This window comes from Motacilla alba, chromosome 28, assembly GCF_015832195.1.
Source record: "Motacilla alba alba isolate MOTALB_02 chromosome 28, Motacilla_alba_V1.0_pri, whole genome shotgun sequence".
Taxonomy (NCBI): Eukaryota; Metazoa; Chordata; class Aves; order Passeriformes; family Motacillidae; genus Motacilla; species Motacilla alba.
Window position 1 is genome coordinate 3,288,396 of NC_052043.1, and position 12,322 is coordinate 3,300,717.

Genomic DNA, 12,322 nt, shown 5'->3' on the forward strand with positions numbered 1-12,322 from the left:
GTCCTTGTCCCCCTCCCCATGGGTCTCTCCCTGTCCCCTCTGCCTGGGGGTCTGTCCTTGTCCCCTCTGCTTTGGGTCAGTTCTTGTCCCCTCTGCCTGGGGGTCTGTCCCTGTGCCCCATCCCAGGTTGTCTCCCTGTCCCTCCATCCCAGGCTGTGTCCCTGTCCCCCCATCCCAGGCTCTGTCCCAGTCCCCCCATCCTGGACTGTGTCCCTGTCCCCCCATGCCGGGCTGTGTCCCTGTCCCTCATCCCGGCCTGTGTCCCTGTCCCTCATCCCTGGACTGTGTCCCTGTCCCCCATTCCGGCCTGTGTCCCTGTCCCTGTCCCAGGGCTGTGTCCCTGTGCCCCATCCCGGGCTGTGTCCCTGTCCCTCACCCCGGGCTGTGTCCGTGTCCCCCCATGCTGGGCTGTGTCCGTGTCCCTGTGCCCCATGCCGGGCTGTGTCCCTGTCCCAGGGCTCTGTCCCTGTCCCCCCATCCTGGGCTGTGTCCCTGTGCCCCCATGCTGGGCTGTGTCCCTGTGCCCCCATCCCAGGCTGTGTCCCTGTCCCTCACCCCTGGGCTGTGTCCCTGTCCCAGGGCTCTGTCCCTGTCCCCCCATGCCGGGCTGTGTCCCTGTCCCTCATCCTGGGCTGTGTCCATGTCCCTGTCCCCCCATCCTGGGCTGTGTCTGTGTCCCTGTGCCCCCATCCCAGCCTCTGTCCCTGTGCCCCATGCCGGGCTGTGTCCCTGTCCCACCTTGCACTCCCCGTTGACACAGATGTCGTTGGAGTCCTGCCTGCAGGGCGTCCCGTCCACCACGGCCGCCGCTCTCTCCGTGTAGAAGTTGAAGCCCTCGGCCAGGCAGTTGAGGGAACAGGCCTTGACACCCCCTGGGGAAGGAGCACAGCTTCAAACGTGTTCAAAAGTGTCGCAGTCAGGTAGAAAAATCATAAAGGCTTCATGGAATCTTCATCAAATCAAGCCTGCTTTCCTGGAATCAGTGGCAAGCTAGCACTCTGCGAGTTCCCGTGTGAAAGCAATCCTGGTGAGAGCAGTTCGTTAACAAAGCAATTATTCCTGGGTGAAAAACAACCAGCACCTGTATAAAATGTTTTTAGATAGAAAAATGAAAACTATCTCTCACAAACAACCTTCCCTGCATGTACACACCAGGGTTTGAGTGACCAATCAATACAAAATAACAGCTTATTATTAATCAATAAATCGGCAAGAAAGCTCCTGACTAATTGGAGTCACACACGAGGTCTGTAAAATGGTATAAAAAGGAGTTATGTGAGTAAAGAATGGGGTTATTTCCACCACCATGAAGAAAATGGAATCTGTGTGATTTATTCCCATAAGACAGGATGTGGAAAATCAGGAGGATGCTGGGGGAGGGAGCCAGGCCCTTGAGCTGGACACGGACCCTGGGGGGACACTGTCCCTCCTGCACAGCCTGGCAACGTGGGCTGGATGTGACAGGGAAGGAAACGAAGTGATTTGTTCTTATCCAGGTCACTCCTGGCACTTCACAAGTTGTAAAACCCTTCTGCCTGCTTTACCGACAGGGAAACTGAGGCAGCAGCTCCTGAGGTACCTTTCCAAGGTTTTTTTTTCAGCTGAACAACCAAGTTACTGGGCCAGGGAAACCTTCCTTTCTGTCTGAGGTGAATCCTTCCCAGCAAAGGTGACGACAGCAGCGTGAGGATGAAGGAGAAGGATCCTCCAGCCACAGCTGAAATTTCTGTATTTCCTGTATTTTCCAACAACCTTTGCCAAAGCATCACCCCAGGAACAGCACCCAAATACCCAGATCAAGTGCCTGGGAGCAGGATGTGGCTCCAGCAGAGCCTTCCCTGGCTGCTGCCGCTGGGTTTTCTCAACCCCTGGTGTGGCTCGTGGCGTTTGCTGCCTTTCCTGAGCATCCCAGGAGACCCAGCAGGAGCCTGGCAGAGGTGCCCGAGCTGGGGCAGCTCCCTCCTGGAGGCACCACCCCCCTCCTGGTGCCTGTGCCAGAGCTGGGAAGCACCTTGGATGGGAGCAATGGGAATGTGCAAATCGGGAAACTCGATGCAGAACATCAAAGGGGACGGGAGAGCAGCTGGGGGGCAGAGAGAGCAAAGCTGGGACAGGGAGGAGCAGGAGGAGACACGAGAGGGGAATTCAGCAGCTTGGAGGCATTTTCTGGAGCAGGATGCCTGGGCAAGCCCCGGGAGAAGCAGCTGCTGAGCAGGGGGAGCTCAGCAGCCCACACTGAGAGCAGGGGCTGCCCTTGGGGGGCAGGCACTGGGGGCCTGTGGTCACGCTGCTCCATGTGGGATGATGTCCTGCCCAAGGTATGAGTGAAAATGGCCCTTCAGTTTGTCCTGTCTCAGGGTTTCTGATTAAAACGGGAAGATTTTCTTTCAATTTTGCTTGTGTGCTATTTTGAAAGTGCCCAAAAATGGGAGGATTAGGGTCTGCAAATGAGTATTCAAAAAATTAAAGACATATAAAGCTCTGCTCGACCTCATCTTAGGATTTTAGCTTTTACATTTTTCATCCTTTTTTAATCCTGCAGTTCTTTAGTGTATAACTCCAAATTCCATATTCAGTGTGAGCTGCTGCTTCCCCATTTTGGGCAGACACAACAATTCCCCTCCAGGCCTGGGAACCAAGGACGCCTCACTGCCCCAGGCCCCAGAAATTGAAACAAAAGTGAGCTGGGGGGAGCAAACCTGGGCTCAATGACTTCATTACTGGAAGCTGTAACTGGCAGAAGAACCCCCAATATGCACCCAAACTTATGAAAGTGTGAAAACCCTGACCTGTGGTCCATTTTTGGGTGTAGCTCCTGGGGGGCTTCATCTGCCCCAAATGTACCTGAAGGCCCTTCAATAAATAGAACAGCTTTTTATTCTATTATATATAAAAAAAATATATATATAATGTAAATGTGTGTGTGTATATATATAAAATATATTAAATATATATATATTTTATATATTCTTAAAATATTTTATATATTCTTTAAGTATATAATATTTGTATTATATATAAAATATATACTATAATGTACTACATATTATATATTAATGACATATTACATAATATACATTACATATTATATATAATATTCATTATATGTAATAAATATATTATATTACATTATGTATAAATAAATATTATATATAAAATGCATATATAATATAAATATTTTACATATTCTATAAATATATACTATTTTTATATATATTATATGGAAAATTATATAGATAATTTAAAATATATTGTATAGCTAATTATCTATAAAATTATATATATAATTTTATATATATATTATATATATAAATAGCATATATATATATATATATATATATATATATATATATATATATATATATATATGCTATTTATTTCTACAAATCCATTTCCCACACAGCCTCTGTTTTTAAGTAGCCCAGAAAGCCTCAGGGATGAATCCCTGCTGGCTCTCCTCGCTGCTCAGGCCTTCACGGGGGGATTCCTGCCCCTAAAAGTGCCACGGAACAGGAGCAGGGGAGGGAGCGTGAAGGAGGCAGACAGGGGTACCCTGCATTGGTACCCATGTCCTGACTGCCACCCCACGAGCTGGCAGGGCCACCTGAGCTCTGGACTGTCCCCACAGCCTCCCTGGGGACACTTTCCAGGCAGGATTTGCCCTTGGCAGCCCGGTCACCAGAGGGAAGGAGGCTGGAATCACTGGGATTTGGTCAGCAGAGGGAAGGAGGCTGGAATCACTGGGATTTGGTCAGCAGAGGGAAGGAGACTGGAATCACTGGGATTTGGTCAGCAGAGGGAAGGAGGCTGGAATCACTGGGATTTGGTCACCGGAGGGAAGGAGACTGGAATCACTGGGATTTGGTCAGCAGAGGGAAGGAGAAAGGAATCACTGGGATTTGGTCAGCAGAGGGAAGGAGACTGGAATCACTGGGATTTGGTCAGCAGAGAGAAGGAGACTGGAATCACTGGGATTTGGTCACTATAGGGAACGAGACTGGAATCACTGGGATTTGGTCAGCAGAGGGAAGGAGGCTGGAATCCCTGGGATTTGGTCAGCAGAGGGAAGGAGACTGGAATCGCTGCCCAGCTGGGAACTGCCGTGTCCTTGGCCAGGAGGTGCCCTGCTGGCCTGGGCAGCTCCTTGTCCTTGTTCCGGTGGCTCCAGTGACAGCTGTGTCCCCATGAGAGCAGCACTGAGCACAGCAAGGGTAAGTCTGGAGCTCCTCAAGATCCTCTGGAACAGCACAAGGTGCCTTGGAATTCCTGGAGACGGGAGAAGAGCGACTCCCACAGGGTGATGGGACCTCTGAGCTGGCCCAGGAAATGTTGCTAAACACAATTATGGAATCCCAGAATATCCTGAGCTGGAAGGGACCCTCAGGGATGCTCAGCCCAGCCCCTGTCCCTGCACAGGCACCCCAACAACCCCACCCTGAGCCCCCCTGGCAGCGCTGTCCAAACGCTCCTGGAGCTCTGGCAGCCTTGGGGCCGGGAGCATTCCCTGGGGAGCCTGGGCAGTGCCCAGCAGCCTCGGGGGGAAGAACCTTTCCCTGAGCTCCACGGCAAGCCCTGGCACAGCTGCAGCCCTTGCTGGCCTCCTGTCCCTGTCCCAGAGGGGGGAAAGCCTCAGCCAGGCACCATCCTGCAGATTCTGAGCCCTCCCTTCACGGTCTGCCCGGTTCCTCCTTTGCACCTTTAACAGAGCTATTAAAACAGAATATTTTCAGCTGGCTGCTGCCTCCGAGGATGTTTTGTTCCTCCTGCCTGCCCTCTCCCATGGAGGAATCAAGCCTTATTACAATTTCTGACGAGCAATCTCCTGTTTTCCTCAAGCTCCTGCTCCTCCCATGCTCTCCCCGAACTCCCGAATGGGCCAAGAGGCAGCGAACAAAGCAAAGTAAACAAACAATTAAAGCCGCATTCCAGGAGGAATCTGCAGACTGCTGAGCTCAGCGCTCCTCTCCGGGGCTCTGCCTCCTCATCCCGGGGTCTGGGCTGGAAATCAGCTCTAGGAAAACAGCCCCGACCTCAGGGACCTGGTGTCCAGCTCCTTCCCTTCCCAAATGCCCACGGGATTGGTGGTGGTGCCTCAGGTTTGAGCTTTTCTATTTTTCAGATTCTGTGCTGCTTTAGTGGGTGGGTCTGGGCTTCACATGAGGGGATGCTGAGCTCTCTGCACAGAGCAGGGACACAAAACAATTCCTGCTCCAGCTGGGCACCAAGGACAAATGATCCAAATCTCAGCCCAAGAGCACAAACAGCCCTGAAGAGAGAAAAACAAGGATGGGACTGCATGGGCTGGGGCTGGAATTGGACAATGAACTGCAAGATGTAAATGGAGCAGAACTGATCAAAGTGAGAGACCCCGTGAGTGGTCGTGCATTTTGTGCCCATTTTGGGTTCTGCTGCCCAAGGTGGGTCCATTGAGGCCTCTTAATAAATCCCTGCTTTATTCTTTAGCTCAGTCTAGTCTCTGTTCTAGCTCAGCCCTCACAAGGCATCAGTGGCCCCCTCCTCTGAGCTTTTGGGGCACTCCCTGTCTGCAGGGTGGGGGTGCTCCATGCCCAGGATATTTCCCAAAGAAATGTGGAGCGAGGCACCCCAGAACACACCCCCCCTTTTGGGATGAGCTGAGCAGGGGAAGGGGCTCAGGGTGGTGGTGATGGGCTCCCAAAGTGCCCAGAACCAAGGTGAGGAGCAGATTCCCTGCCAGCTGGAGGGAGGGATGCCCAGGGATGAGGCTCCCAGCAAAGAGGGGTCCTGGGGAGCTGCTGGGGAGGGAGGGACTGGCACCCCCCACACCTGAGGCCTCTGGGAACTGCTGGAAGGGCTCAGGAGGTGAGGAGCAGCCCACACTGCCACCCCAAAGTCTGGGGACACAGGGCCTGGGAGCAGAATATCAGCGGCAAGGGCAGGACAGGAGGCGTTCCCTGGGGTTGGATCTATGACATGGGCAAGGTGGAGGTGAAAGGGACATCCCCACCTCCCCCAGGATGTGCCTCTGACACCCAAATGACACCAAGGATCACAAAACCCCCCAGGCACGTGAGGATGAAGGTCCTGGTGCTGCTAAAATCATGGAGTCACAGGGGGGTTGGGTGGGAAGAGACCTTAAAACTCATCCCAGGGAACAATTCCTGCCCAAGATCCCATCCAGCCCTGCCCTCTGGCTGTGGGAAGCCATTCCCTGTGTCCTGTCCCTCCAGGCCTTGCTAAAATTCTCTCTATTTCCAGCCCCGACCTCTGGCTGTGGGAAGCCATTCCCTGTGTCCTGTTCCTCCAGGCCTTGCTAAAATTCTCTCTCTTTCCAGCCCCCTTTAGGTACTGGACACAAACCAGTTCTGAGAGTGAGCCCAGACTTGTGCAAAGTCGTTCTTTGATCTTCCCTGCTCCATGGTTCCTCCCTGGGCCACCCCAGGGGACAACAGTGACACCTTTTGACTCTGAATTCAAACAAAATGAAAGTGCTCCTCATGACCATGACCCACGGCCAACGTGGGAAGAGGAGATGAAGCTCCCAGGGCCCTTCAAAACATGGCACAGTCAGCACTGCCAGCCTCCCACGAGGGGAGAGCTTTCATCACTCATTTTGTGGCAGAGGAAGCTGAAGCACAGAGAGAGGAAGGGGCTCTTCATGAAAGCCAAAAATCCCTATCAGGGTCAGATGACACCTCAAGGGTGATGTTCAGCTGGCCAGCTTAGCCCTGGGCCAGGCCTGGGGAGGAGAGAGGTCTGAGCCAGGGCAGCTCCAGCCTGCAGGGTTGTCTTCCACCTTGGCACCCACTGGGGTCTCAGGGTGACTTTACAGCCTCCCAATTTTATTGCATTTTTATTGATCCATCTCCTGCAGGCTCAGCACAGCTGCTCCAGCTGCAGGAGCCCCGCTGGGAGCTGGGCTTGTTTACACAGCTGGGAAGGATTTCCCCAGTCCAGTTCATTAACTCCACCAAGGAGACAAGCTGTTCCTCCTCATTATTGAGAGATCTGTGCCACAGAGCCTCCTCCAGACCCTTCTGCAGGACCCAGGGCTAACCTCAGGAAGAGGGAAGTGCTGGTCTTTGAAGGATCCACCGGATCCCATCCCTTCTCCTGTTCAGGAAGCTTTCCCTGCCTGCTCTGTCTCCTCCCTGTCGGGCACCTGTTTGAGGTTGGAAACAGGGGTCTGTGTTCTGTTCCCATCTGTCAGAGCTGGGGCAGTTCTCTCTGTCCATGGGGCAGTTTTCTTTATCTCTCCCACAGCCAACCCTCCCTCCAGGAGATCTCTGCTGTCCATGGCCACTGAGTGTCCCTGCATGGCTGATCAAATTCCATCATCCATGGGGAGATGCTCTGCCCAGGGCAGGAGCCAAGCATTCCCACCTGGATACAATCTGAGCCTTGCAGCAGCACAGCAGCCTTTGCCCCTGCATTCCCAGAGGAGCAGCTTTGCCCTGCATTGCCAGAGGAGCAGCTTTCTCCTGCCCTGCATTCCCAGAGGAATTCCAGGCCCATCTCCAGCAGCCCTGGAGCTCCAGAGGAAAACTCCCCCCTTGTCCAGGATCCCTGCTCCAGCAGAAGCACAGCTGGCCCTGCAGGAGGGCTGAGCCACCATGGAATGGCACTGCTGCCACCACCCTGACACACAGCGTGCCAGGGCCTGCTCTGACTCTGGCAGTGGTTTGTTTTCTTTTTTGTACTATTGCATTTGTATTTTCAGTTTTCCTAGTAAAGAACTGTTATTCCTATTCCCATATCCTTGCCTGAGAGCCCCTTAATTTCAAAATTATAATAATTCAGAGGGAGGGAGTTTACATTTTCCATTTCAGGGGAAGATCTGCCTTCCTTAGCAGACACCTGTCTTTTCAAATCAAGACACTTTCCCCATATGTCCCAAATTCTTGTGGTTTCTCCTTTCCCCGTTTCCTCATTGGTTGTGGTATCTCTGGTGGCCAGCCCCATCTTCCCTGTAGGCCAGTGCCCTTTGCCCTGCCCTTTGTATGGCCCCTGTGCCCTCAGACCATTGGCCCCTACCTAACTCTGTGCAGAGCACGTGGCCATGTCTTTGTTCCTGATCCCTTTGGCGTGGTGGGCGCAGTAAACCTGTGCTGGAACACATCACACAAACCCCTTCCTGTGCTTCCTCTGCCGAGCTGTTCATGGTGTGTATGTGCATGGACCTGAACTGGCTGCTCCCACACAATTCACACAGAATTCCCAGAATCACTGGGTTGGGAGAGACCTTCAAGATCATCGAGTCCAACCCAGCCCCAGCACCTCAACTCAACCCTGGCACCCAGTGCCACATCCAGGCTGTGTTAAACACACTCAGGGATGGTGACTGCACCACCTCCCCGGGCAGAACATTGCAGAACTTTGTCACCCTTTCAGTAAAAACCTTTTCCCCAATATCCAACCTAAATTTCCCTTGGGGCAGCTCGAGGCTGTGTCCTCTGGTTCTGTCAGTGCTGCCTGGAGAAAGAGCCCAGCCCCAGCTGAGCACAGGCACCTTCCAGGAGCTGTGGAGAGTGATGAGGGCACCCCTGAGTCTCCTTTTCTCCAGGCTGAGCACCCCCAGCTCCTTCAGTCATTCCTCACAGGGTTTGTGTTCCCAGCCCCTCTCCAGCCTCGTTGCCCTCCTCTGGACACATTCAAGGGTCTCAACGTCCATCCCAAAACGAGGGCCCAGAGCTGGACACAGCACTCGAGGTGTGCCCTCACCAGTGACAGTACAGGGAAGAATGCCTCCCTGCTCCTGCTGGCCACACTATTCCTGATCCAGGCCAGGAGCCATTGGCCTTCTTGGCCACCAGGGCACACTGCTGGCTCACGTTCAGCTGGCTGTGGACCAGCACCCCCAGGTCCCTTTCACCTGGGCACTGTCCAGCCACGCCGTCCCCAGCCTAGAGCGCTGCCTTACTCCGAGTGGCTTCTGAAGGAGACGCTCCGAAGGAGGGTGCAGCATCTCTACCACCCTGCCACGTGGCAGCAGGAGAGCAGACCCGAGCAGCCCCTGGCCCAGCTCACCTCCCCGGTAGGTTTTCCAGGTGTAGTACTTCCCTCGGAAGGGCACGTTGTCGAACTCGGCGCACTGCAGCTCTCGGAAGTCCTGCGAGCCCGGCGGGCAGTCCTGTGGTCACACAGCCACTGGTCAGGGCGCGGCTGGGGCGGCCTGGCCTGGCTGCCAGGAGGGCAGGGGCACAGCTGGGCATGGCCCCCATCCCCTCGGGGACAGGGACATCAGCTCTGGCAACAGGGCACTGCCACCAGCTCTGGCAACAGGGCACTGCCACCAGCTCTGGCAACTGGGCACTGCCACCAGCCCCTTGGGACAGGGACACTAGCCCTGACAGTGGGGCACTGCCACCAGCTCTGGCAACTGGGCACTGCCACCAGCCCCTTGGGGACAGGGACACTAGCCCTAGCAATGGGACACTGCCACCAGCCCCTTGGGACAGGGACACCAGCCCTAACAATGGGACACTGCCACCAGCCCCTTGGGGACAGGGACATGAACCCTTGACAACAGGACATTGCCACCAGCCTGGACAGTGGAGCATTGCCACCAGCCCCTTGGGGACAGGGACACCAGCCGTGACAATGCTACACAGTGGCAGGACGGTCCCTCCTGCAAAGCTGGGCACAATTTGAAGACCAAGAGCATGAGGAGGGGCCCCAGGAGTTCTGCCTGATCTGTGACCCTTGGGAGCAATCCCTTCAAACCCAGGCAAGCAACAGGACCCATCTGTTTCCCTCTCCAGCAGCCCGTGGGGGTTAAAGCTGCAGTTCCCCAGGTCCCAAGCTTCTCTGAGCGCCCCCTCAGTGCAGTTTTTTCTGTAAATATTTGAGGTTTAACCCTCAGCCCCGGGAAGCAGAGTCTGGCCCAGCCTCACCTGTGCAGGTGCAGCCTGGGAGAAGCAGAGCTGGAATTCTTATCTCCCCTCCTTTCCCTCCTTATCTTCGGGCTCCTCTGGATCCTGAAGCCCCGCAGGTCCGTGCAGCCCCCCCGCCCCCGGAGCCGGCTCCCACACCTGCCTGGTCCTGCCCGGAATTCCCCATTGCGGGATCGCTGCCGGCTCACCCCGCCCTGCCTCCTCCTCCTCTTCCTCCCACGGCTGCACAGAGCACCCCGCACCTGTGCGGAGATGGCTCATCCCACCTGGACAGGGCTGATCCCGACCACAGGGGGCTCATCCCAGTTGGAGAAGGCTCATTCCATCTGCACAGGGCTCATTCAACCCAGACAGGGCTTAACCCAAACCAGACAGGGCTCATCCGACCCAGACAGGGCTGATCCCAACCACAGAGGGCTCATCCCACCTGGAGAGGTCTTATCACAGTTGGAGAAGACTCATCCCATCTGGACAGGGCTCATTCAACCCAGAGAGGGCTCATCCTTCTGGGAGAGGGCTCATCCCACTGAGACAGGACACATTCAATCCCAACAGGGCTCATCCCAACCAGAGAGGACTCATCCCATCTGTACAGGGCTCATTCAACCCAGAGAGGGCTCATCCTTCTGGGAGAGGGCTCATCCCACTGAGACAGGACACATTCAATCCCAACAGGGCTCATCCCAACCAGAGAGGGCTCATCCCACCTGGACAGAGCTGATCCCATTTGGACAGGGTTCATCCCAACCCAGACAGAGCTCATTTAATCCAGAGATGGCTCAACCCAATCCAGACAGGGCTCATCTCAACCAGAGAGGGCTCATCCCCCTTGGAGAGGGCTCATCCACCCTGGACAGAGCTATCCCAACAGGAGAGGGGTCATCCTACTGAGACAGGGCAGATCCCAACCCACACAGGGCTGATCCCAACTCCGACAGGGCAGATCCCAACCCACACAGGGCTGATCCCAACTCCGACAGGGCAGATCCCAACCCCAACAGGACAGATCCCAACCCACACAGGGCAGATCCCAACCCGCACAGGGCTGATCCCCCTCCTCCATCCCTCCCGTCCCTCCCGTCCCTCTGCCCCCACTCACGTCGGTGTTGCAGGAGCGGTAGCGTTTCCTCTCTCCCAGGCAGTACTTCCCTCCGATCGTGGGCCTGCCAAAGAGGGAAGGAGGTGCTGAACAGCTCCAGGCACTGCTCAGGGCAGGTTTTTGCCCCAAGGAGCTTGGGGTGGCTGCCCCCGGTGGCTTTTCCCAACCCTGCTCTGCCACAAGGACGGATCCTGCCAGGGCACAGCCCCTAAAATCTCCCCCCAGTGCACAGAGGGCTTTGCACAGAGGGTTTAGGGTGTGGTGCAGCCCCAACACCAACACAGAGCCGGACAAAGGCATTCAAAACCTGCCAAACCTTCTAGGAGTCATTACTGGAATAGAAGCAGGCCCAGCTTTATGCAGACAGACCTAAGAGCAGCTGTCACTGATGCTCAGGTGACATGAAGGGACAGGCACAGGGCTGGGCCTGGCACTGGAGAAGTGGATTATGGTCAGGATCTTTAATGGGATAATGTCCCTGCTCTGCTGAGAGTGGCCTGAGGATACTTTTCCTTCTCTCGCTCCCTTTCCTCCCTTCACCCCCTCCTAAAAGTGCATGGATGGAAGAGGCAGAAATTGGTGGGTGAGCCAATTCTCCAACTGGGAAGTTTCCTGTCTCCTCAGGGCAGTGGCATCTGTGCCAGCTTTATGCCTCATTCCCTGTTGTTTCAGTCCTTGCCAAGCCTCAGGCACTTCCAGAGCTCTGAGGAGGGAAGGCAGAGGCTGATAAAGGAGCTGAGTGTGGAGTGCACAGGTGGTGCCCCAGGTTTGAGCTTTTCTATGTTTCAGATTCTGTGCTGCTTTAGTGGGTAGGTCTGGGCTTCACATGAGGGGATGCTGAGCTCTCTGCACAGAGCAGGGAGACAAAACAATTCCTGCTCCAGCTGGGCACCAAGGACAAATGATCCAAATCTCAGCCCAAGAGCACAAACAACGTGGAATGAAGAGAGAAAAACAAGGATGGGACTGCATAGGCTGGAGCTGGAACTGGACAATGAACTGCAAGATGCAAATGGAGCAGAACTGATAAAAGTGAGAGACCCCGTGAGTGGTTGTGCATTTTGTGACCATTTTGGTTCATCTTGGGCGTGGCCCTGGCTGGGCTCTTGTGCTGCCCAAGGTGGATCCACTGAGGCCTTTTAATAAATCCCTGCTTTATTCTTTAGCTCCATCTGTTGGAGCCCTGGCTGCTGAGAGTTTCAGACTTTCTGTGCTGACAGGCACTGACCCCCAAGAGAACACTGCATTGACCTGGGGCCGTGGAGAAGCTTCCAAAATGGAATGACAGAGCTGGGATTGGGGGTGTGGAGTGTGAATAGAAGTGTGTAACATCACAGGGTGGGAAACTTAG

At 54.6% G+C, this 12,322-nt stretch overlaps 1 protein-coding gene across 1 annotated transcript in view; it reads right to left on the minus strand.

Annotated features, from left to right (window-relative positions):
• Positions 1 to 12,322, minus strand: part of ADAMTS10 (ADAM metallopeptidase with thrombospondin type 1 motif 10) — a 48,598-nt gene that overhangs the window by 1,155 nt on the left and 35,121 nt on the right. Inside the window, 3 exon segments of the mRNA XM_038163471.1 lie at positions 723 to 872; positions 9,007 to 9,109; positions 10,972 to 11,035. Coding sequence (XP_038019399.1) covers positions 723 to 872; positions 9,007 to 9,109; positions 10,972 to 11,035 — 317 coding nt within the window.